Below are 26935 nucleotides of genomic sequence, written 5' to 3'. Positions count from 1 at the left end.
TGTGTTGTATTGGTGTGACCTCTTCCTAACCCAGGTGTTTTCTTACTTCAGGGTCACGAAATAGTACAATAACAAATGCTGGAATAAGCTGAATGCTGAAATGAGACATTACAAAGAAATAGCAGTGAGGGTATCAAGAGTCAAAACATCCCGACACTGTAACATATCTTTTATTATACGTGTTATGAGTGTTATGAGAGTTATTAGAAAAAGAGAGTATGTTTGGTTTAATCTTATAACTCTGGTCCTAAAATGTTGAAGCTACCTAGTTTAATAACAATGCATTGACTATCAAGCAAGAGCACTTCAGTGATATAGCATGGTTCATAGCAAAAGTTGAAAGCTGCTTTATTAAGGAAGAAAAGACAAAGAGGGAGCTAGACGAGACAATATATACATTTAAGGAGAAATTAAGTGTACAACCCGCAAAGAAAAGGCCAAAGAAAACAAAAGGGTTTAAGATTTGGATTCTCTGAGACCTTTCGGGAGGCTGAGGAGCAACAACAGTAACCGCACTAGATCTAATAAAAAAAAACCAATATCAATCCTCTTTGCAAATATTCTGTATTTTTTATGTTTATTTCTACTTTAATCCCAGAATTGTATTCTGTGTTTCTCTCCAGCAGAATGTCATTTATTTCTGAGGGGAAAATGTTGATTAGGATTATTTTACTGTTAAGGTGATCCACTGTACACACATTGCCAGTCTATTGGTGATCATCTCTGCTGTTTATCAATACCCCAAAATATCAGATTGAATTGGTACTTTGCTTAAAAAAAAAAAAAGGGACGATACTTCTCTTGGTAGCATTAGCCCGCTCTAGTTATGCTGAGACTGCTCAATGCTGAGCTCCATTGAGAACAGGTTTAAAGGGCTTGAATGCCTTCTGCTGAGGCAGGGCATCTACCGACCACTCTTTACATGCCCTCTGGCGCGGCCCACTGGCCTTTGTGTCACCCAACAATGATGGCACCGGAGCACCACGGCCAGGGAGAGACCATTGTTCAGTTCAGCCAATGGGAACGCAACAAACAGACGTGTATGTGATGTGTGAGTTTTCTGTGCATGTGTGTGTGTGTGTATGTGCATGGTAATGCAAAAGGTCAATGCAGGTGGAGTCTTTCACACCAAACTTTTGCATCTACTGTGTGACGAAGGGGAGGGGGACGTCACGCAAAGGAAGAGCCAATCAGACATTAGCTGTTTGGATTTATGCCAGGGCTTTTAGGCTTGTAAGACTTTAGTACAAGTGGCAAAAGCCAGTTTGGGAAAAAAAAAAAAAAAAAAAAACCTAAGCTGAGACGAGATGCCTTATACACCGTCTGGCTTTTTCTGTGACCGGTTGATCCGGGAGCGAGAGAGGAGAGATGGGGAAGGATCTTTGAACAAGCCCCAGCGCTTCAACGGCCAGGACTACAACACCCTGCGACAGGAGTGTGTTCAGAGGAAGAGCCTGTTTGAGGATGAGTCTTTCCCGGCCACTGTGGAGTCTTTGGGCTTCAAGGAGCTCGGACACAAGTCCAACAAGGTCAAGAACATCGTCTGGAAGAGGCCCAAGGTAGGAGGAGAGAGGGGTTTAGGCCGGGGGTTGGCACACGGAGAGGCACGTTGATCGCAAAGTTAAATAAAGAGGGGTATGGATCACACACGTGGGAGGTGGGGCGTTATTTATTTATTTTTTGATACGCGGCTACATCAAACCTGCGTGGAAAACTAACTGCTGCTGTGGGATTTTACCTGGAGATGCAGATGGAATCAAAATACGCCCCCCATCAGTCCTACGCAGAGGGATCGGAATTAATTCACTGTACTGCTGCACAGCCAGTGTCATTATCCCTGTGTTTTTTTGCCTTAATGGCTGTAATATAATGTATGTTTTTATTACTCATCCATTTAGAGACGAGTGTAATTTCACCCTAGTCGGTATTTGCCAAAATCATAAGCATACGAGACCCTCAAGCCTGAGACTCACAAAGTCAGATGAATAGCTGATGTGAGATTGATTATTGGTTAACTATGTTTGCTTATTATTGCCTACAGGAAATCTGTGAGAACCCCCAGTTCATTGTTGGAGGAGCCAGTAGGACAGACATCTGCCAGGGAGACCTTGGTAAATGATGCCTCTTTTTTTTATTTTTATTTTTTTAAACGCACAGTAACAACATGACAGCATCACCGTTGCACCAAACGACAGTGGACCAGTCGAGGAAAGGAACGTTTCAATGACGGCTGGCTTTACAATGAGCTGAAATTAAGCCCAGCTTAAAGTTAATGAGTTCCAATAACAACACATCTGTGGGGGGACAAAAGCAAGACATCCACCTTAAAAAAAACACACACATCCACACTGTCCTGGCGGTGCTTTGTGGCCGATTAATGGTTTCTAGGCATTGTTGAAACTCATTGACTGAAGCGGCAACACACACAGTGTGATGGGAGTGTGTAGGCTGAGCTGTACGTACTGTATGGAACAACTCTCAGTGTATTCATCATTCAGTCGCAGTCTGTATTCAGGCAGCTTTGGGGGGGGGGGGTGTAACGGGGTAGCAAATAGCCCATCAATCCCCCTGCACACGGCCTCTCTGCCTGCAGCGGCCTCCACATATTGTGCTTACTCTTTTGGAAGGGAATCCAACCAGCAGCACTTCTCATTGTTGTTCAGTTCAGACTGCAAATAAAGGAGGGGGGGGGGGGTGTGGCAAAGGGACAAAGGTCCTGGCAGACACTGTTAACCATTCCCTGTTGAAAAACTTACATTGTTTTCAGTAACACCCTTTTACACACCTGGGCAATTAGAAAATACAAATGTCAGCACTCGGCAACAGAGGAGTTCCTGTCGGTCTTTGATTTTCTTGTGAGCGAAATCCCAAATCCAGGAAAAAAAGTGCATGTTGTTTACTGTGGCAGCCATTTTCTTGTTGAATGAAGTTCAAAGGCAACTAAATCCATACAGTAGTAGTTGTAGTTTTCAAGAAATCACAACCCCTCCCATATGTAGGATATGTGACGGTGGTGAAAATCGACGTGCTGTATTACGAATAGTATTCAGGTGAAATAAACGAAATGCTTTCCTGTGATCAGGTGACTGCTGGTTGCTGGCCGCCATCGCCTGTCTCACCTTGAATGAGAAGCTTCTCTACCGCGTGGTTCCCCACGAGCAGAGCTACACGGAGGACTATGCAGGCATCTTCCACTTCCAGGTCAGTCTTAAATTAGCAGACCTTCAGTCCTTCCTTGACGGAGTTTACTGAAACACGGCAGGGGAAAACCTTCACTAGTGGAAAACGGAGACGTGATCCAGACCAGGGTCCGTCTGACTCAAGGGTTTAAAGTTTGTACACATAAAAAAAAAAGGAAGATCTGTACCTCGTCCTTGATCCTCCGAATTGTTTCTCCTTTTGTCTTTCAGTTCTGGCGCTACGGCGACTGGGTCGATGTCGTCATCGACGACCGCATCCCAACCTTCAACAACCAGCTGGTCTTCACTAAGTCCGCCGAGAGGAACGAGTTCTGGAGCGCCCTGCTGGAGAAGGCCTACGCCAAGTCAGTAATCGATTGTTTTTATTCTGCAGGGGAGGTGAGAAGAGTTATATGGGGGGGGGGGGTTCCCGATACAATGTTTACCTTCGGCTGAACACTTACATGGGAGAACAGTTTCACGCATAGAAAGCACTTTTTTTGCTTTATTGGGTCAGATTTGTGTAGATACATGCAGTATATTAGCCGTTTTTATAGTTTTTTTCCCAGACATTTTTTGTTCCAAGCTGAATTCATATAATGCGTCCTTTTTATACATACAAATCATACAGACACTTCTACTCAGGTTAGGGCAATATAACCGGAAGATAAAACAACTTTATTTAACTGGGAAAGGGTCTCCCTAAGATTAAAAAAGCAACACCTGCTTATAAGAAGATTGAAACATGGATATGTCTAAAAGAACGAATTAAAAAAAAAAAAAATCTAAAAAAGTAAATGCAATGATCCGTGAACTCCCTTGTCCAGGCTGCACGGCTCCTACGAGGCCCTGAAGGGTGGAAACACCACCGAGGCCATGGAGGATTTCACTGGGGGGGTCACTGAGTTCTACGAGATGAAGGAAGCTCCCAAAGAGCTCTACAAGATCATGAAGAAAGCTCTGGAGAGAGGCTCCCTCATGGGCTGCTCCATCGATGTGAGTCAGACTTTTTTTTATACATGTAAACTGCGATACAGATGATGAGGACTAGGATTCCCAGGTTAATAACTAATAACTTTTCTACTATCATCAGAGGAGACATTTAGGACCAAACTGAAAAGCATTGTCCCGCTGAGCTCTTTCTGGTTGAAACTTTGAAGTCCGTTGCATCTGTAAGCACACTTAAAAGAGAGGTCATGGCGCTTTGAATACACTTGAACACTGTGTTTGCATTAATAATAATACTATTAGTAATAATAAACTATATATTGCACGTTTTAGAACAAAAGTTACGGAGTACTTCACATGGTTGAACCAGGATTAAAACATTTCAGGACTGCAATAAGGCAAATAAAATCAGACAACTAAAATAATGCAACAATAAAATGGAATAAAGTTATATTATATTAACAATATTATAAGATATAAAACAATATATGCAGGATTTTCTTAAAACAACAATGTATAGACTAACACAAAATCAATACTGAGTGCGGGACGTTTATGGGAGTCAGCAAAGATCCTTTGGGCCCCACATGGGGGTGTAACCCCCAGCCAATAACAGAGTGCAGCTTGTCACCGTGAAACAATCAGAAAATAAAAAACCTCGCTCTCTCTCGAGCCAGGGAAGAGTAGCCAACTTTGAACGCTGTGTGCGCTAACAAACAGTTAGCAATACATATTATACCTTAAAATTTGGAGAAGTGATTTAAAAGATTCTGCCATTAGGCTTGCAGAAGAAACACAAAAAATGTGTTGTCTATTTGTTGAGTCAATAAAATGCTGGTTGTGTTTACAGTGTTGCTACAATATAAATGTATACATGTAACCTGGATTTTGTGCGTCCGCAGTCCCTGGTTCCTGCTCGCTTTGAGACTCGTACTGTGACGGGACTTGTGAAGGGCCACGCCTACTCTGTGACGGCAGTGGAGGAGGTAAAGCCGTTTGTAATGTACTGGGATTGTTTCACTCTGTGGTCCTGCAGAGCTGCTCACACACACACACAGCGCACACACACAGTAACAATGCCAGCGTAGTTTGGGGTCACTGATGCTGCTTTTAACTATCCAAAACTGCAAATGAAATCAATAAAGTATCAGTAAGTATGGGTTTGAATGTGAGAATCTCCACTGCTCCATTTTTCCCCCCACTTACAGTGTAGACCGTCTCAGCACAAGGACACTAAAGTTCGTCTGGTGCGTCTCAGGAACCCGTGGGGTCAAGTGGAGTGGAACGGTCCCTGGAGTGACAAGTAACCACCTTTACTCAGAACTAAAGCTTTCATGTTCAGCCCTACTTGTGTGTTACAGAGGAGCGAGAGTTTGATGAAGTTACAATCGCGATGTCTTTAATTCCTTTTTTATTCATTACAATAACTAAACTCAGTTCTTTACTAAAATCTGTCGTATCTTTAGGCAATTTCATTGTGTTCCACCTTCTCTCCACAGCTCTAAGGAGTGGGCCACGCTCTCTAAGACTGAAAAAGAGAAGCTGCAGCACCAGAGCGCCGAGGATGGAGAGTTCTGGTGAGGGGCACGTTTTTACAGTTTTATTGCAGCTGTGAAAAGCGGATTTAATGAACAGGTTCTAATTTTTTTCTGCTAGCATTTTTAGTTCAATGGGAATTAAAAGAAACCGAAGGCAAATTGCCTGTACAAAGAACTGATGTAATAAAAAAATATATATTTTAATGTTGCTCTGGGTTTTCTTGCCTCTACTTCTTCCCTCCTCAGCATAAGTTTTATGTGATGCCAGATATTACCCAGATAACCATTGTGCCCCGATCTCTTCTAGGATGTCATTTGAGGACTTCAAGAAGAACTACACTAAGATCGAGATCTGTAACCTCACCCCTAACGCCCTGGAGGACGATAAGATTCACAAGTGGACGGTGTCTGTGAACGAGGGTCGCTGGGTGAGAGGCTGCTCTGCTGGGGGCTGCAGGAACTACCCAGGTACCCTCAGTCTGCACAATCACACAACAAGACAGATGCTTTTTTTTCATTGGTTTTTACATTCCACCACTATCAATACTTAAAATGAATACAAAAAATAAAAAAATAAACATGTATTGAAGGGTGGGAAAACACAAAAGGTGCAGTAGGTAAGACTTATAAAACTAACTTTGGGTCATATTTGCTGAAACTGACCCTATGTTCCAGTAGAACTACATGAAGCAGGTCATAAAAAAAAAAATCCAGCTCCTCTGGCGCCACCTACAGCCTGTAGTGTGATTTTCAAAAATCCACAGCTCCCTGTTCAGAAGCACCGATCAGGTCCAGGAGGGGGTCTAACTGCGTGTCAACCACTGCTCATGCACACGCATTCATTCTCCCTTGTGGGGGGAGGGGCTTAGGAGACAGTTTTGGGCTTTAGCGGAAAGGGGGGGGGGAGGGACTGGGAAGTTGTCGATTTTGGCTAAGTCCTGGATCTTCGCAATCCTACCTACGGCACCTTTAAAATGATTTAACCCTTGTGTTGTCTTCAGGTCAAAATATATATTCTTTTTAACGACCTAATTTTGATTACCAAAAAAACAACATGGATGATTCCTTCAAAACAGTATCCCGTTGACATACCCTTCTGTGATTATCCTTCCTTTAATATTAGTCTAAATAATTCATAATTTGTTTTTTAACAGAAGAATTAGGTATAATTTCCTATAAATGAGGTTTATTGACAATAAATTCCAAAAATAAGTGTAAAACTAATAACTTGGTGTTTCTACATGGTAGTGAAAAGAAGCGTTAAACTTTGAAAAAAAAATTTGACAAAAAATGTCCACAAGTGTTGATTTTTTCAGTTTTGACCTGGGAGGAATGATGCATGGTTGAATGGAAGACAACACAACACAAGGGTTAAAAAAATAATATCCCTTAAAATGTCCCTGCAGACACTTTCTGGACCAACCCTCAGTACCGCCTCCGTCTGATGGAGGAGGACGATGATGCCGAGGACAACGACGTGGGCTGCACCTTCGTGGTGGCTCTGATGCAGAAGAACCGGCGGAAAGAGCGCAAGCTGGGAGCCAACCTGTACACCATCGGATTCGCCATCTACGAGGTGTCCTGTTCTTAGTCGCTGTCAAGAGATTGTGTGACAGACTGGTGCTCAGGCGTTTGCACAGAATCTTAATTTCTCTTAATTTAATATTGTCGGGTTAATTCATTTAGAGGATTCAGATTGCACTTTGTGGCATCTTTTTCGTTATTCTGCAGCACCAGATTAAGTATTTTTTTAATTGCTTTTTGTTCTAGTTGTCACATTTTTTTGAATGTCTCATTCTTTTAACAACATTTATAACGTTGACACCATGAGAGAAATCAGCTTTCACTTTGCACCCTTAAACGACAAACATTAACGTTGCCTCCGTTTCTCTACAGGTGCCAAAGGAGGTAAGGAAGATGTGGAGCAGCAGTGTGCAAGTTCATTTCATCCTACCGTTTGTTTTCATACATCATATGTTTCCAATTTGTATCATTATCCCCATTATGCTTTTGTTCAAATTTGTATTAATTTGTAACATACAAACTGCAACGAAGACATGAGACACACCTACAACTGCCCCACCCCCACCCCTCCAGCCCACAGGACTTGCAGACAGATAGTACATTAAAGTTAATGTTTTTACACTTTCTACTAAAAACAAACCAGTTCTTTTCTTTTGCACCGTGTGGTTTTGCAAACGACTGCTCCATGTAGAGAATGTCCCAAAATGCAAGGGACAGAGTGCGGGGCCTGCTAACGTAATGTGGAAAAAAAAGCCACGCTCACCGTGGTCCCAAAGAATACCTTAAAAAGGTACACTGTGTAGTGTTTTAAGTATTTTATTAGCTAAAATCAATGTCTTCATTCATAAATATGTCCTCGTTGGTGTAAAATGACCTCAGCCAATCATCTGACTTCTCCTCGTAAGCGAAGAATTTCTTATCTGTATTTACAATGGAAGGGCAAGTCCAAGGAGGCTTCCATGTCCTTCCGCCATTTTGAAAAACTCTAATCGCTGAGAGGGACATAAAGCACTAGCCGACCTGTCTAGCTAATCCACATTCGCGTTTTCGTTCAGAGCCAGCGTCACGTGACTGAAACCAGCTGAAACGGAGAAGGACATCAGTAAGAGGCGCCTGTCACCGCCCTTTAGTTCATAATGGAGGATCATACTTATGCTGAGCTGCAGGAGAGGGAATCCTCGTCGCCAAAAAAGGGAAAATTGGAAGACATGTTGTCATAGCTTCTTGGCACATCACAGCTACCGTAGTTGCCATACGCATTTGAAAAAAGCGAGGTGCTAGAGAGCACAATTCATTTGAATGCAAAATACAATTTCACCGCTAGATGGGAGAAATTCCTACACAGTGGACCTTTTAATAAAAGAGTCATCATTCAAAGATTACATGACAAAAACACATTTCCTCACAAAACCTCTGGACATTGCCAAAATCCTATGTAGAAAATCCACCCCCCCCCCCAATGTGTATACAATAGTCCTGGACTTGACTAACTTATGAGGGAATTCTTTCTGTCCATTTTAAATTAGGAGCGTTAGAACAGTTTCCATTCAACATCTCCTACCCTTTTTTCCGTTGTGTCCCCGCTTCCAGATGCACGGGAACAAGCAGCACATGCAGAAGGACTTCTTCCTGTTGACCTCGTCCAAAGCTCGCTGTAAGTCCTACATCAACCTGCGCGAGGTGACCCAGCGCTTCCGCCTGAGCCCCGGGGAGTACGTCATCATCCCCTCCACGTACGAGCCGCACCAGGAGGGCGAGTTCATCCTGCGAGTTTTCTCTGAAAAGAGGAACACCTCAGAGTGAGTGGGTGAGGGCGGTCAGGGGGTGGGGGGGTGTAAGAGCTGGGTAAGCAGAGGGAATGGGTACGTAGTTTGCCCCTTGTTAGAATAACAGTTACAGTTAGATATGTCTGTTAGATGCTTCTTTCACTCCATTAATGTTGATGTTCTTAGTAGGGCTGGGTATTGAAATACAACATACATCAGAAGCATATTGACATGATAGTCATTTTGAGAGGATATTGAGAGGTATTCAACAATCATTAACGTTTTGGCTACACATCAATATCAAGAGATTGTTTTGGAGTTTCTTCAGAACACAAATCGAAAATGATTAAATAAAAAAAAATGGTCTGGGCTGCAACTAACAATTACGATTGATTATTTTCTCAATTACTGCTTTTTTTTATTTTTTTTAGATAATCAGAAAACGTCAAACAAAACTGGTTTGAATCTGACTTGTTTCAATTCCTCTCTAACTGATGAAGAGTTTTAAAAGAAGCGTTGCAGGTCTTTGTGAGAAATCACAACTGGGAGTTGTTTGGACCGTCTGTGTGTGTTTTACACACTGGAAAACTATGAGATATGCATTTTCTCTGGCACTATAAATATCCCATTATAGAAACCTTACAAAAACTACTTAAGATATAGCCAAACGTCCAACAATACCCAGCCCTACATGTTAATATTTAAAGTGACAGCAGCAGGATTGATTTAGCCTAGAAAATACCAAGTTTAACGGTAATTTATCCACCCTTCGTGTGCATTTTACAGTGCGGGTTTGTGTGTTTGTTAATGAGGGTGGGGGTGTTGTCGGGGTGCTTGGTGGGTGGGACACAAACCACCAAGAACAAACAATTTTAACGGCGATTTGATTTGTAGAACTGGAAGAAATCGGCCCCAGTTCGAAGCTGTTATGGAATCTTTTTTAGGACAAGCGACTTCAGATTTGGGCTTGCTCCGGTAAACATTCAAAAATATTCAATACTGCATATTCAAGCCTCAACAAACATCCACCCCCCCCACCCCCTGCTGCCCCGGAGGAACCAGACAGCATGCAGAGCCGCCCTGCACTCGGACGGACCGAGACCTGGCTGTGGGATGGAAACCGGTCTCTGTGACAAGCTTTGAATTGACCAAACATGGCTTCAGATTTAACTTCTTTTTTTTTCCCCCAATATACACTGAACAAAATTATAAAACAAAACACTTTTGTTTTTGCCCCCATTTTTCATGAGCTGAACTCAAAGAACTAAGACTTTTTCTATGTACACAAAATAACCATTTCTCTCAAATATTGTTCCTAAATCTGAGCACTTCTCCTTTGCCGAGATAATCCATCCACCTCACAGGTGTGGCATATCAAGATGCTGATTTACAGCAGGATGATTGCACAGGTGTGCCTTAGGCTGGCCACAATAAAAGGCCACTCTAGAATGTGCCGTTTTACTGTATTGGGGGGGGTCCCAAAAACCAGTCAGTACCTGGTGTTAGGGTTCATCCGTGAAGAGAACACCTCAAGTGCTCAGACTCTGTCGAATGTGAGCATTTGCCAGAGAGAGAGAGAGAGAGAGAGAGACTCACTGGTTTTTGGACCCGGACCCCCCCCAATACAGTAAAACAGCACATTCTAGAGTGGCCTTTTATTATGGACAGCCTAAGGCACACCTGTGCAATCATCCTGCTAATCAGCATCTTGCTATGCCACACCTGTGAGGTGGATGGATTATCTCGGCAACGGAGAAGTGCTCACTGACAGATTTAGACACGTTTATGAACATTTGAGAGAAATAGACCTTTTGTGTACATAGAATAAGTCTCAGATCTTTGAGTTCAGCTCATGAAAAATGGGGGCAAAAGTGTTGCATTTATAATTTTGTTCAGTATAATATTAATACCATTAGTTTCACCCTGCTTGAACAACTGACAAACATACCTAAACCCCATCTAAAAAAGGCAAGAAGAGGACACCTCAACAACCAAGATTGCCCAAAATAAAATAATCAAGAGAAAATACTCTTGACCTGAAGAAGCAACAGGTGGTACTGAAATAACACATTTTATTCACAGCTTCATCAAATGTTTGTGAAATCATTTTGCCTTTTTAGTCCAATGTGAGTATGGGACTAGAAGCCTTTAGAAATGGTGTGATGAATCTGTAATGTTTTTTGCCATCTCCAGCCTGAGCTCAGGATGATGGCGTTTCATACCCAATAAGAGAATAACATGATTGTAGTAAAGTGATGATGAGTACGCAGGCTTGTGGTCCAGATGAGATGTTGTCACCATGGTGACTGCTGTTTGTTCGTCTTCACCCAGGGAGATAGAGAACAGGATCGAGGCCGATCATCCAGTGGTAGGTGTCGTTCATTTCTTTTCATGACTTTGCAGAATTCGGTTTTTCCAACAGTTATGCAAGAGACGCTGACTTGTTCTGATATTTTACTTTAAGTGGTTGAAAAAGTACGGAGCCCCTGAAGGGACATGGGGGATTTTTTTCTTCTAGTGCACAAAGAGATTCTCTCTGGTGAGCACCAGATCTTTTTCTCGTCAGCATGCGAAAGTATCTCGTGCTCGTGAGAAACCAATCTAAGGCTAGCAAAACTCATGCTAATGACGTACTGCTTTAAGAACGTTATGTGGCTAAAGTTAATATTTTACATTCACAGCATGAAATCCGTTACCTTGTCATTTAAGTTTGTTGAGGACACCATCAGCTACATTTTATTTGTGTTTTCAGGAAGAGGAATACCTCCTCCTCAGCAGCCACTCTGACTGCTACTCAGATTGGTTTCTCTGGAGCCTGAGATACTTCTGTGTGCTCACAGGAAAAGTATCTTGTGCTCATAAGAAAGTTTCTCGTGCTCTCCAGAAAAAGAAAAATTCCCCAGCGGCAGCACGACCGAGCACTCTTCTTCAACAGCTTTAGTTTTCTTAGCTATCAGCAGACCAAGCTCAGTCTTTTAAGATTGAACATTAGTGTGGGGAGTCTGCTCTGGATCGCATGGCGTGATCAACGGGCGTAGTTCAAATGACTCCGTACGCAATTGGATAGTCCTTCAACCAATCAGACCGACGATCTGGGGTGACGTAGCAGCGTCAGCGGCATCAACGGGCTGCTGCGCTTCGGTGGCCGCCGCGTTGAATGGAAACCAAAAGCTGCTTGCCGTCGCTTCTCTATCGTCTATCGTGTTAAACCCGCCAATAGCGCGCCAGGTGGATAAGCCAGTTTGTGATTGGTCCCCGCAGATTTGTAACGGAAGCAGGATAGATAAAACGTACAGGTTTCCAGCCTGAGCTGCAGGGAGAAATCAAATCGCCGGCAGATCGGGCTGGTTTGACCCGGTCTAATTCAAAGCTATTTTTGCATAAAAAACAGAAAGGGCAGCTGGGTTGTTCTGCATCCCAGATAACCTTGTTACATTAACAACATAGGCCTATTAAAGCTTTAGTGCGTAACTTTATATTCATGAACGTCCATTACATTCAAGCCATTGCCAAATGAGTTGCTACAAAATGAATTAAGACCATCAGCTCCACACAACTCTCTCTGGATTTCTCAGTATGGCTATGATCAGAAGATCGGTGTCGTCCAGCGACTCTCGTGCAGAAGCTCGAATGAAGATAATGACCTCTTGTGAGGAGTCCATCATGTCTTTTTAATCCTCCGTGTCCTCCTTGGCTACTAGCAACGTGTGTGGAGGAGGGGTGGGGGTGGTGCGCGATCACAGAAGGCTTGCGTCATGTGGATCCAACAACAGAGTTGGCGTCATTAGAAGTCCTCATGGGGGAGATAGAAATTACACACTATAGCTTAAAAGCTATTTCTTCAATATGTTCAACCTGCATCATCAACCCTTAATAATGCTAAATGATATAAACAGAGTTCCTACCACATGAACGCAGTTCTCTACTGTATAACGAGTTTTGAAAAAGTGATAACAGTCATAGTATAGTATGTCGAAAAAGTGATAAAAAGCCATAGTAGAGTATGTCGAAAAAAAGTGATTAAAAAAAGCAAACTTGATTTTTCCTTTCCCGTCTTCCCTTTGCCTCTGTATCTCTTTCTACTTTGTGGCTCCATGACGCCTCAGCCGGCGCCGGCCTCCGCGGGGGAAGAGAGCGAGGAGGACCAGCAGTTCAGGACTATTTTTCAGGAGATAGCCGGCGATGTGAGTACACTAAATACGGTATGTGTTTCTCAACTATTTAGGGCTGCACCGCTTGCGACATAACACAAAAGACACTCAAGAGATTTTTGTGCGATCAAATATCAGTAGAAAACGGCACTTTAAAATGTAACTTTCATAGTCACTTTTTTAGTGCTGCCTTTTATATTCAATTCAATGTTCAATTTGTTCAACAGTGTTGGAAATTATTTCTTTTCATTCGTTTTAAATTCAACAAGCAATTTGGTGTATTTTAGCAGAATACTGAAAGCAGCAGAAATGAGTACACTTTGATATCTTTAATCGATCGCAAGTAATATCGTTATCGTGATATTCAACGTTATCGCATATCACAAATTTTCCTTTATATCGTGCAGCCCTAGTCCTAATTAAGGAAGTAATTAACAACTTAGCCCTAGTGTTTCCTCTTGTTTACGGCTAAAACAACTTATAGCTGAAGACGTTCTCTTACTGGCTTTTTGCGTAAATATATATGCGAGTCAAATTGGTAATGGTCGTCTCCTTTCTTTGTTCTACTGTCTCCTCCTCCACTCTGGTCCCTCTCACAGGAAATGGAAATATCAGCCAACGAACTGAAAAACGTTCTCAACAGAGTGATCACCAAACGTGAGTCCAGGCAGATCAACTGAACTGTACTTTATAAAATCACAGCATCATCGTCATGTTCACACTCCGTTTAAGCTGCTCTCTCTAGAACAACATTTAGAAAGAAGAAGAGTGCAGCAGTGGAGATGGAGGGAACTAGTATCAGAAATCAGAGTGTAGCAGTTCACTCATATTCATAATTCAAAAATACATCAACACTAAAACAACAAGACAATATGCATTGAGAATGTCATGTATGACTATAACATTTAGTGATAGCTAAACACCAGTCAAGGCATCTTTCAATCAAGGAGACACATAAGTGTAGATTTGTTGGGGGGGGGAGGGGGCGCAGGGGAAACGTCCTTGACACAGCAGGTCCAGGTTCGACTCCGGCCTGCGGCCCTTTGCTGCATGTCATTCTCCCTCTCTCTCCTCTTTCATTTATTCAGCGGTCCTGTCAAATAAAAGGCCTAAAAATGCCCCAATTAAAAATAAATAAATAACACGAACATGTGCATTTGTCCCCCCAATAAAAATCTAAAAAGCTTAAAAGCTCTAAAAAGAGGACTTTTATTTTGACAAACTGCTAGAACGCGACTCATAGCTGCACCAATGCCTCCAGTTAAAGTAGGTGGTGACAGTATGCAACCTAAAAAGCAATGGTTGCTTTCTGCCATCCAACTGAAAGAAGATGAAGCAACCTTGCCTGGTTGAAGGTGGTGGTTGATGCACAAATTGTTTGATGCTCAAACTCTCAGAAATGTTAGAAAAAAAAAAGAGAAAAGAAAAAAATAAACCTACACCCTTGGGGGATACACATCCTGAAATACACCATTACAAGGCTAAGCTAACCTGGGCTCGCAGCACAAGAGGAACACAGCTACTAAAGGCTAACTTAGCTCCATACATTAAGCCCCGTCTCCTTATGAGTGCAAGTCTTTCCTACTTTAGGAGGTGTGTTCTGTGTTAAACTGACTCACCCGGACACTGTGTGCGCTCGCGTTGTGAAGCCGGGCCTGCCGGCGTCGGTCATCAGGAGGGGCGGCCTCCGAGTAGCTCCGCGTCAGATGCCCACCTAGGACGATGAAGCCGTGGGGCGCCCGAAACTTCTATAAAAAAAAAAAAAAGGTGCATTTACAAAAAGTCGTGTTGTGGGGAAAACCTTTCCGTCAGTGACGCTCTTTCTCTCAGTGTGCTTCTTCAGCGCGCGCGCGTGTGTGTGTGCGCGCGCGCTCTGTGGCGTCCGTTTCCACTCTCCGCCTCTGCTTCCTCCATCAATCTCAATGAATGAATCTCAATGAATCTCATTCACACACCTGCAATCGTTACCAGCGTCACACACACATACGCACGCACACGCCCCCCTCACGTCACGTGCCAGCCCTTGTCCTATCAGCTAACCACTCAAAAGACTTCTCGTAACACTACTTTCTCAAAACTCACTGACACATAGAAGTCTGGGAGAGTCTTCAATGTAAGTGTGTGGCGAGATGTTACCCAAAAACATTTCATAGGTTGGAAAGTGAGTTTTAAAAGACTTAAATCTCTCGCAACAGCTCCGTACGCATACAAAACGCTCATTCTGTCTTTATTTATTTATTTTTGGGCATTTTAGGCCTTCATTTGACAGGACAGCTAAAGACATGAAAGAGGAGAGAGAGGGGGGGGAATGACATGCAGCAAAGGGCCGCAGGTCGGAGTCGAAGCCGGGCCCGCTGCGTCGAGGAGTAAACCTCTATGGGCGCCCGCTCTACCAACTGAGCTATCCGGGCGCCCCTGTCTTTATTTATTAAAGGTGCAGTAAGCGGTTCTGTGCAAAGATTGTTGCTATTTAAACACAACTGCCAAACAAATGCAACTCCCCCTTAAGTAGCTTCCCCCCCATTGCATTTCCACAGCCAGGGCTGTATTTCATAGGTTGGAAAGTGAGTTTGAAATGACCAAAATCTCTCCCCGTTGACTACGTAGCCTACAGATATAACACGCTCATTCTGTCTTTAGCCATTAACGTCTAAAATCTGGTCCTGCCCTGTGTCTCTGTCTTCCCTCCAGATAAGGACCTGAACACCGAGGGCTTCAGCCTGGAGAGCTGCAGGAGCATGATTGCTCTGATGGACGTATCCTTTGTATCGAGTGCATCGGGCTGGCTGTGTTGTCCGTAGGAGGCACAACCCGCCGAGACCCATGGCAGGGTCTGTGATGGCTCACAGGGCCGACGCACAAACACAGGGACACAAAAAAACACTTAGAGGAGACACATATTTGACATTTGTCATTATCCAACATGCTTTTGACCTCCGACCCCCTATGAGAACACTCTCAGTTATTCCACAGTCCACTCCGCTCATACAGTACAGCACGTTAGGGATTCAAGTCCAAGGCACCAGTGTTGGAGAAGTATTCAGATCCTTTACTTTGAGTAAAAGTAGCGATACCAGACTGTGAAAATACTCCAATACAGGTAAACGTCCCGCCTTACTTAAACGTACAATATGTCATTTTCTAGCGTCCGTGGGTTTCATGAAATGTGCTATATAAGTTATTATTACGTTGGTTGCTACAACAATCTCTTATTGCTTTGGCTCATGACACACAGTGACTGTGATATCCGGTTTAGCTCACGAGACATCCAAAGTAGGCTGCGTTACCGTATATACAACGCTTGAAATTAAATAATGCATCTGTAACGCATCCTCTTATTGTAAATGAATGATTTTCTGTCCGTGCAAAATATTCATCGCAACTATACGACCTCCACGTAACACTGACTCGGTAATCTACAGTGGGCAATACAGCACCGTAAAGAAAAGAGCTTTACGTCAGCAGGTGTGGTAAAAACACTACCGATTTTGTCCAAAGCGGCCGCTAGAATCAACCCAAACTGAAAGTTACATATGGCCGCTTTAAAGTGCCCATATTATGAAAAAATCACTTTTTCTGTGATTTGGAGTGTTCTTTTGTGTCTCTGGTGCTTCCACACACATACAAACTTTGAAAAAAATCCATCCATGGTGTTTTGAGTGAGATACGGTTTCTGAATGTGTCCTGCTTTCAGTCTCCTGGTGAGCTGTTCAAAATCGGCCTCGGACTGTGACGTCACAGTCTGAAATGAGCTGGCTAACCACAACCGTTAGCTCGTAGCGTTAGCATGCTACGTCGTTCACAATAGCAAAGCACTGCTACAACACACACAAGTTCACCATAATCTACAAAAGAACTACTTACATGTGCGCCCTCATTTAGAAGTCTCCCAGCTAATCCTGCCTTGTAACTGACCGAAGTTGGAGAAACAGGCTTTCTTTTACTGTCTCTAGAGTTAGCTAGCTGACATGCTCTACATCTGAGCTACTGCGCATGTGCGAGTGCAATCAAAGATAGTACAGAAGAAGAAGAAGAAAAGAGGTCTCACTCTGTAGCTAAAACAGAAACCAGGTGAAAAGAGGATCTGCAGCAGCGAGAGAGAGCTGTGCAGTACAACAACAATATGGTGTCTTTTGAAAATTAAACCATGTAAACCTATTCTGGTAAAACCTTAAAATACAGTTATGAACCTGAAAATGAGCATAATATGGGCGCTTTAAGATTCAGATGAGCCGAATTATCCAAAACAGCCGAACAAAGCCGTTTCGCTTTGAAAATCGGTGTTTCTCCGACGCTGCTCGCTAACGTTTGCTCCGCTTGTTCCTCTGATAACTTAAGATCCCAACGTCCCATGACTCAAATCCTTCACCCTGTTAAAATATATTCCAGTTAAAACCGACAAAGAGCTGAAAAAAGGTGTATTGTAAAAAAAAAAGTGGCCTAACTGGATATTAAAGTCAATTTGTGACAGTTTCTGGCAATGCTGACGCATGCGCACAGAGTGGGGATATGACGCCGCTATGACAGGTGACCAAATGTAACGGACCACGTCCTTGAATAAAATGACAGATTTCTCTGGGTTTGAACATTGTTGGAAACATTTGGGATAATGTAAGTACACAACTCAACAAAATATATAACATAGGGTCTAGTTGGTTTTAGACATTTGAATGCAAAAAAAAAAAAAGTTACATATTGTACCTTTTAAGTAAAAGTGTAACAATATTAGCAAGTATGAAAAGTGAAAGTGCTCTCATTGTGCAGTAAAATGTTCCCTGTCAATTTTGGTCTTAACTGCTTCTGTTTAGATGGATGGGACAGGTAGACTCAATCTGCGGGAGTTCAGACATCTGTGGAATAAGATCAAACAGTGGCAGGTGGGGCTGCCGCTCTCCCTCCCTCTCCTCTTATATAACGGCAGCTACAGTCTTCTTCTTCTTTCACGCCTTTCCCTCTTTTGTTTCCTGGAACTACTCACAGTCAGTCTTGTATAAAGTACTTGAAAGCAGTACTTACAGCTACATTGTGTAAGAATTTCTCCCATCTAGCGGTGAAGTTGTACATGACAACCAACTGAATATTACTTTCTAGCCCTTCCTCCTATGGTGGCCAAACCTGAAATTAGCTCTTAGTATCTCCATCGTTTACACGCAGCCGTTCTAGCCACTCCAATATTAACTTTGGTCTTGTTGCTTTGCCTGTCGCATTGTCGTTTTTAATTCTCTTTTTTCACTTCCCTGGCGAGTAATCTCCACCTGGCATTCGTCACGCTGCCAATAGGTGTAAGAGGGCGAAAATGCGGAGGTATGTCCCTCTTTGGCTAATGTATTTTAAAGATGGAGGTATGTCCCTCTTTGGCTAATGTATTTTAAAGATGGAGGTATGTCCCTCTTTGGCTAATGTATTTTAAAGATGGAGGTATGTCCCTCTTTGGCTAATGTATTTTAAAGATGGAGGTATGTCCCTCTTTGGCTAATGTATTATAAAGATGGAGGTATGTCCCTCTTTGGCTAATGTATTTTAAAGATGGAGGTATGTCCCTCTTTGGCTAATGTATTATAAAGATGGAGGTATGTCCCTCTTTGGCTAATGTATTTTAAAGATGGAGGTATGTCCCTCTTCGGCTAATGTATTATAAAGATGGAGGTATGTCCCTCTTTGGCTAATGTATTATAAAGATGGAGGTATGTCCCTCTTTGGCTAATGTATTTTAAAGATGGAGGTATGTCCCTCTTTGGCTAATGTATTATAAAGATGGAGGTATGTCCCTCTTGCGGCTAATGTATTATAAAGATGGAGGTATGTCCCTCTTTGGCTAATGTATTATAAAGATGGAGGTATGTCCCTCTTTGGCTAATGTATTTTAAAGATGGAGGTATGTCCCTCTTTGGCTAATGTATTATAAAGATGGAGGTATGTCCCTCTTTGGCTAATGTATTATAAAGATGGAGGTATGTCCCTCTTCGGCTAATGTATTATAAAGATGGAGGTATGTCCCTCTTTGGCTAATGTATTATAAAGATGGAGGTATGTCCCTCTTTGGCTAATGTATTATAAAGATGGAGGTATGTCCCTCTTTGGCTAATGTATTATAAAGATGGAGGTATGTCCCTCTTTGGCTAATGTATTATAAAGATGGAGGTATGTCCCTCTTTGGCTAATGTATTATAAAGATGGAGGTATGTCTCTCTTTGGCTAATGTATTATAAAGATGGAGGTATGTCCCTCTTTGGCTAATGTATTATAAAGATGGAGGTATGTCCCTCTTTGGCTAATGTATTATAAAGATGGAGGTATGTCCCTCTTCGGCTAATGTATTATAAAGATGGAGGTATGTCCCTCTTTGGCTAATGTATTATAAAGATGGAGGTATGTCTCTCTTTGGCTAATGTATTTTAAAGATGGAGGTATGTCCCTCTTCGGCTAATGTATTATAAAGATGGAGGTATGTCCCTCTTTGGCTAATGTATTATAAAGATGGAGGTATGTCCCTCTTTGGCTAATGTATTATAAAGATGGAGGTATGTCCCTCTTTGGCTAATGTATTATAAAGATGGAGGTATGTCCCTCTTTGGCTAATGTATTATAAAGATGGAGGTATGTCCCTCTTTGGCTAATGTATTATAAAGATGGAGGTATGTCCCTCTTTGGCTAATGTATTTTAAAGATGGAGGTATGTCCCTCTTTGGCTAATGTATTATAAAGATGGAGGTATGTCCCTCTTTGGCTAATGTATTATAAAGATGGAGGTATGTCTCTCTTCTGGCTAATGTATTTTAAAGATGGAGGTATGTCCCTCTTCGGCTAATGTATTATAAAGATGGAGGTATGTCCCTCTTTGGCTAATGTATTATAAAGATGGAGGTATGTCCCTCTTCGGCTAATGTATTATAAAGATGGAGGTATGTCCCTCTTTGGCTAATGTATTATAAAGATGGAGGTATGTCCCTCTTTGGCTAATGTATTTTAAAGATGGAGGTATGTCCCTCTTTGGCTAATGTATTATAAAGATGGAGGTATGTCCCTCTTTGGCTAATGTATTATAAAGATGGAGGTATGTCCCTCTTCGGCTAATGTATTATAAAGATGGAGGTATGTCCCTCTTTGGCTAATGTATTATAAAGATGGAGGTATGTCCCTCTTTGGCTAATGTATTTTAAAGATGGAGGTATGTCCCTCTTTGGCTAATGTATTATAAAGATGGAGGTATGTCCCTCTTTGGCTAATGTATTATAAAGATGGAGGTATGTCCCTCTTCGGCTAATGTATTATAAAGATGGAGGTATGTCCCTCTTTGGTTAATGTATTATAAAGATGGAGGTATGTCCCTCTTTGGCTAATGTATTATAAAGATGGAGGTATGTCCCTCTTTGGCTAATGTATTATAAAGATGGAGGTATGTCCCTTTGTGGCTAATGTATTTTAAAGATGGAGGTATGTCCCTCTTTGGCTAATGTATTATAAAGATGGAGGTATGTCCCTCTTTGGCTAATGTATTATAAAGATGGAGGTATGTCCCTCTTTGGCTAATGTATTATAAAGATGGAGGTATGTCCCTCTTTGGCTAATGTATTTTAAAGATGGAGGTATGTCCCTCTTTGGCTAATGTATTATAAAGATGGAGGTATGTCCCTCTTCGGCTAATGTATTCTGAACGGTTCTGAACGGCAGATTCTACGCGTACGAGAATACTTTGATTAGTTGGTGGAAGTAATTCCACATGAATGAGCGCATATTTGTGCAAGCACGAAGGGGTTTTTGCTAAGAATCAACTCAAAAAATTACACAATGGAGCTTTAAGTATCAAAAGTAATTTTTCTGATATTAAATGTACTTAAATATTAGAAGAACTTTGATTATGAACCTTACGGCCAAAGGTGTGTAACGTTATCTTCATCACCACTGTCGTCGGGGGTGGTCATCGTCTGTTACCATGGCGGCAGAGCCTGCACCAGGCGCTTCCATGATACTATCAGTCATTATGCTTCCTCCTCTTCTTCCTGTGGTTGTTTTTTTTGTCGCTTGGCAACAAACAGGCATTAGGTCACCAACTGAAATGGAGCGTACAGTATCTAGGAGCAATGATTGGCCAAAGCTGCTTTTTTCCAGTGTCACACATTTCTTCTGATTTAATTTTGTAGTAACTAAGATGCTTAGGGGAAATGTAGTGGAGTAAAAGTATGCATTTTATTTAGGAAATCTAGTGGCGTAAAAGTCAAAGTTTCTGGAAATATGAATAACGAAGTATAGATATGTGAGAATTCTACTTATGTACGGTAGTGAAGTATTTGTACTTTGTTACATTGCAGCACTGCTCACAGTTAGTCAGCAGAGATGAATTTGTGATACGCATCAAAATTCACACTTGCTCTCTTACAGGGAATCTTTAAGCACTATAACGCCGATCAGTCCGGTAGCATCAACAGTTACGAGATGAGGAATGCTGTCAATGATGCCGGTAATAATAACTCTTCTTATTCTATCCCTTCAGTTCATCCACATTACAAAAAGAAAGTTTTTTTTCCCACCTACTTAAAAAAACAAAAAATCTATGCAGATATTTTTGGGTTGTTTTTATTTGCCCCCCCCCCCCCCCCACACACACACACACACACACACACACGTTTTGAGAAATCTGTGTCTTAAATTCCTGCTGCTGTTCAGATATCTCAAAACCTCAGCAGATAAAAAAAACCAACTATCTGAACACCCAGATACTAGTAGGGATTTTTGTAATTTTGATGAACTGACCCCTTTAAGGTTGTTTTTATATATTCATATATTTAACACTTGAAAAAGCACTTTACGATGAGTTTTTAAACACTACAGATTTTTACAAATTTGACTAAAGCCGCTAAATTTTTTTTTATTAATGCTCTATTTTCCATTTGGACCGTTTATGTTTTGGCAGTCTGAACCTGATCCCTAAAATATAAAAAGAAATAATAATAAAAATGGTCGATTGAAAGGAGTAGATGTTATCAATCATGGACTTATGTTACCTTAAAGGTCATGTTTTTGATGCTTTGCTGTATGCTACATTTTGAAATCCTGATATTAAATCCAAATGTTATGATAGAAACATGCATGTTTTTAGACATTTGTAGGATTCATTGAAAGTGTGTGCTGTGTGATGTGAACTTCCAGCTTGAACTCACCCTCTAAATGTTCTCTTCACTGTACAGTCATGTGTCTTGTGTCCCGCTCAGGCTTCCGTCTCAACAACCAGCTGTACCACATCATCACCATGCGCTACGCAAACGAGAACATGAACATCGACTTCGACAGCTTCATCAGCTGTCTGGTTCGGCTCGAAGCCATGTTCAGTAAGTCGGCGGCTCGCAGACCCCTTCACTGACATAGGACCTCAGCTGGAGAAAGCCGTGCTGTTAACTTATCGGCTCTAATTAGAGCAGTTTTGAAAACACTGTTTGCAGCCGTGCATCAGCATTTTACTTGGTGTGTCTGCTAAAAAAACCAAAAAAAACAAACCTAGATAATTGTCTTTTATTTTTTAATTTTTTTGCACATGAAATATGCACTTTTGAGTTCAGTTAAAAAATGGTTTGGCGTGGCTGATTTGCTCAGTTGGTAGAGCAGGCGCACATATTCCTCGACGCAGAAGGTGACGGTTTCCTGCATGTCTCCCCCTTTCATGTCCAAACTGTCCTTTCATTAAAACGCAGAAATGCCCCTAAAAATAATATAAAAAAAAAATCTTTATATATATATATATATATATATATATATATATATATATATATATATATATATATATATATATATATATATATATATATATATATATATATGGTTTGGCAGTTAACATGGTGTGGTTTGGAAGTAAAAATACACTCTTATCAGCCTGATTCACATCCCAGCTAACCCAACGGTTTTTTACCAGAAGTGGAAAGTAGCAAATTACAGTTACTCCTGTTACTGTAACCGAGTAGTTTTTTGTGTACTTTTACTTTCTAAAGTAAAATTTGTAATTTTACTTTCACTTAAAGAACAAATCTGGCGCAAAATGAACCTAGGGGTTAAAAACACATGAATACCGAGTCGACCGTTCTCTGGGATTTGTTTTCATGCTAATCCAATGTGACCAGTTTTAGCGCAAACCGCTAATTAGCTTATAACGCTAGTCGTCGGGGGCAGAGGGTAAAGTAAAAAGAAATCGCTATTTCTACACCACTAACAAGGCTCAAAATAGCACCACACTTCCACGGTAGCATGATGAGGGTCCCTACATGGAAACCGAAGCATTGAGAACTTTGTAAGTGTACAGACAGTTTATTAAAAAGATAGTTTAGAAAGGTAGTACCGTTCACGTATACAGGTGGGCGCCATCACGACCAGACGAACGACTAACGCCGTGCTTGAGCTATGTTACTGGTTACTGGTTGCACAACGGTCGACTCGGTACACATGTCTTATTAACCCCTAGGGTCATTTTACGCCAGAATTGTCCTTTAAGTATGTTTTGTTTGAAGTATTGTTCTTTGCTACATTTTAAATCACATCTGTTACTGAGTAAAAAAAAAGTAAATAAAAAATCTCCAACGTTGTTTTCGATTTAAAGGCGGCTTTGTGCCCTTATCAAATCGCAAAAGACTGTGATTGAATTAAATACGAATAACAAGTAAAATTATAATTATTAAATAAGTTTGAATATAAAAAGTATACTATATCTCCCCTCGCTGTTACAAAGTAACTACTGTAAGTAACTTTTACTCTGAGTACATTTTAAATGAGCTCCTTTTTACTTTTACTTGAGTGGATTTTTATACCGGTAATTTGACTTGTACTTAAAGGTGCTGTAGGTAGGAGTGTGAAGAGCCAGGACTTAGTCAAAAAAATGTGAACATCGACAACTTCTCAGTCCCTCGCCACTTTCTACTAAAGCCCAAAACGGTCTCCTAAGCCCCTCCCCCCACAAGGGAGAATGATGAGCAGTGATTGACACGCAGTTAGACACCAGTTTGAACAATTACTCATACTACAGCCACTATCAGGGGTGCACAAGAGAGGAAAACAAGTTCATAGAATCATACAGGGCCACTAATCATCGTCATTTTGAGCCCCTGAACAATGGGTCTGTGTAACTTTGAGTAGTTTGGGTCCTTAAAGGGCTCTTGGATAAAGTGGATCATACTTATGTTGATGTTTTTCTCTCTGTCTCTCTGTCTCTCTCTCTCTCTCTCTGTCTCTAGGGGCGTTCCAGGCCTTTGATCAGGATGGAGATGGTTCAATCAGACTCAGTGTCCTGGAGGTGAGAGCTAGCCGTAAACGCTACTCATGCATTCCTTTTGTGTTGATTCCCACCTCTTGCTAAGGACTACCATTACTCAGTCCCTCCAGAAAAACGCCATTATGCGATCGCATAATTCAACGCATAATCAGCCAAAGTCCGCATATTTAATACGCCGCACTTTCGCCGCATAAATTGCTGATTTCCGCGCAAAACATGCGGGGCTTGCATGATTTTATAATCCCCGCATTTTGGTTGCAAAAAAGTCACATATATCTTAGCAGAAAGTTGCATTTACTTCACACAAGAGCAGCCATTTTCCCCTGTTGCCGTGGGAACGTTATGAAGTGACGTAATTACGCGACGTGAACATCATCGAAATGCAGGGTGTTGGGGGAATCAATTCTTTTTTCTCTTTTTCATCAAACCGCAATTTTTGCAAGTTCCTGCAATTTCATCGCATAAAATTGCATAAATATCCTGCATATTCCATCGCATTTTTTAAGAAAACGTGCCGCATAATCAAGGATTTTTGCCCGCAACAATCACAAAAAAACTTTTTGATTACTGCTGAAGTGCTGATCTAAATCAGGGCATCAACCCACAGCAAACCAACGGTTATTCTAAACTAGCTAGGTAAATTGGATATAACTCAATAGGCTGATGGCTTTAATATGCCATTTAACCTTTTTAAAGTTTATATGAAACCATAATCAGCAACAGTCAAATAAGGGATTGCAAGATGATTAAGAAACAAGAAAAAAACTTCAGCAACAAAACAAATTTCTCAAATCTTTGCTAATTTTTTCTTGCAAATTCTGAAATAGCTTTACTTTTTCAGGCGTCTAAAATGTATTAAAAAAACAAAACAGAAAACCCCTCTTGGACTGAACTGCTTACAGCCTACCTAATGGGAACAGCTGATCTTATTTATTACTGAAACATATAAAAGATTTCACTCTCAGGATAATTAGCATATGTTTAAAACTACTGGTACTTAAAGGGATAGTTCGGATTTTTTAAGTGGGGTTGTATAAGGTACCTATTAGGGCTGCATGATATAAGGAAAATATGCTATATGTGATAACGTTGTTTAATATCGCAATGATATTACTTGCGATACATAAACAGATATAGTGTACTCAGTTCTGCTGCTTTTAGTATTCTTCTAAAATGCAACAAATTGCTTGTTGAATTTAAAACAAAAGAAAGGAAGTCATTTCCAACATTCTTTTGTGAAACAAATTGAACACTGAATTGAATATAAAAGGTGCCACTAAAAAACAGAATGTTACATTATAAAGGGCAGTTTTCTACTGATATTTGTGGCTATCGCGAGATGTCACAGCCTTTCGCGATGTGTATGTAGCGGGAGTTGATATTGCGATGACGATAAAAAAACGATAGTAGTAGTACAATAGTATTGTGCAGCCCTAGTACCTAGTTTAGAGAAGCAGGCAGAAGGACCGGCATGGAAGCTAAGCAATGTACTGCTGTGGGGGTGGGGTCCACCTAAAAATGGCCCACCTAAAAAATAAATCAATATTAGTTTAGGTGTACACTATATTTAGAGGCATAAACAGTAGGAGTATGAGAGTAAAAATCCAAGCTATCCCTTTAATAACATTGGAGTTAAAGAATCACACTGTTGCTTCTGAGGTATCACTTGAATTCGTACTCTCATTTTAATGGGTAATCTATCATATGATGATTGTGCATATTAGTACACAAAGAATATCCGTGTGTGAATTTGAATTTGCTGTTCTCAAATGACATTTTTCCTTCTCTCCATCTCCAGTGGCTCCAGTTGACCATGTACGCCTAGAAAGGCCCATCTTCCTCCAGGTGAGCTCCACTCCACACGAGGACCAGACCTGCCAGCCTTTACCTCAATATTCAGTGTGCCCGATCGTCGCTAGCTCTCATCCACTTCACCCCCAGCTCCCCCCTCCCCCCCACCACCACCACCTCCCCTCCCTCAGCTCGGTTCTTTCTACTCCAAAATGTTCAACATGCTTCTTCCATTTCATCTTTTCTTCCTCTGCCTAGTCCCCTTCTATCTAGGTCTCAGGCCTTTTGCATTTCATTTTCTCTGCTCTCGTCCTTCCATTATCATTGAAATATCAGTCTCTCCTTTCAGCCATTAGCCTTTTTTTGGAATTTTTTTTTAAAGACATTTGTTCTGTACTTTTTCTCAGGCATCAAAACACACACAACCTCTTTTTTTCTGTCACAATACCTCACGGAGCTCCTTCTACCCCCCACCCCCCCTATGTTTTCTTCTTCTTCTGTTATCAAACGGAGCAGCAAGGGCATTCTTCCTGTATTCATTCCAGTGAACTGGGCTCTCTGGTGAACAGTAAATAAACGTGTGAACCACTCCTACACCTGTTATATTTCTGATAACACAACAAACTATTGTCTTAGGATTTCAAGGCCTCCCTGAACAAACATCACTCCCCGCCCCCAAACCCTCTTTTTAATCACTTATTTTTGTGAATAAAACTAACCTGCTGGACCCCCAAAGACAACTGTCCAGTCTTTCAGCTCTTCATGTGGATGGATGAGATTCAAGAAC

At 41.4% G+C, this 26935-nt stretch overlaps 1 protein-coding gene across 2 annotated transcripts; it reads left to right on the top strand.

Moving 5' to 3' along the window:
* Positions 1–28: 28 nt before the first annotated feature.
* capn3a (calpain 3a, (p94)) lies at positions 29–26742 on the top strand. Of its 2 annotated transcripts, none has more exons than XM_039786562.1 (21): positions 29–1559; positions 2042–2111; positions 3083–3201; positions 3411–3544; positions 4007–4175; positions 5030–5113; positions 5336–5430; positions 5627–5704; positions 5973–6133; positions 7072–7241; positions 7562–7573; positions 8780–8988; positions 11287–11323; positions 13062–13139; positions 13706–13763; positions 15798–15862; positions 17915–17983; positions 21486–21564; positions 22316–22432; positions 24320–24378; positions 26156–26742. In XM_039786562.1, exons 1-21 carry the CDS (start codon positions 1308–1310, stop codon positions 26180–26182), a joined length of 2142 nt encoding a protein of 713 aa, XP_039642496.1. In that variant the 5' UTR covers positions 29–1307; the 3' UTR covers positions 26183–26742. The 2 variants fall into 2 exon arrangements, with proteins under 2 accessions (XP_039642496.1, XP_039642495.1); XM_039786561.1 differs by having other exon boundaries at positions 15798–15871.
* Positions 26743–26935: the final 193 nt, after the last annotated feature.

The sequence above is a fragment of the Perca fluviatilis genome, chromosome 20 (assembly GCF_010015445.1).
Source record: "Perca fluviatilis chromosome 20, GENO_Pfluv_1.0, whole genome shotgun sequence".
In the NCBI taxonomy this organism is placed as follows: domain Eukaryota; kingdom Metazoa; phylum Chordata; class Actinopteri; order Perciformes; family Percidae; genus Perca; species Perca fluviatilis.
Note: the sequence above shows the minus strand (reverse complement) of the source record. Positions and strands in the feature narration are given on the sequence as shown.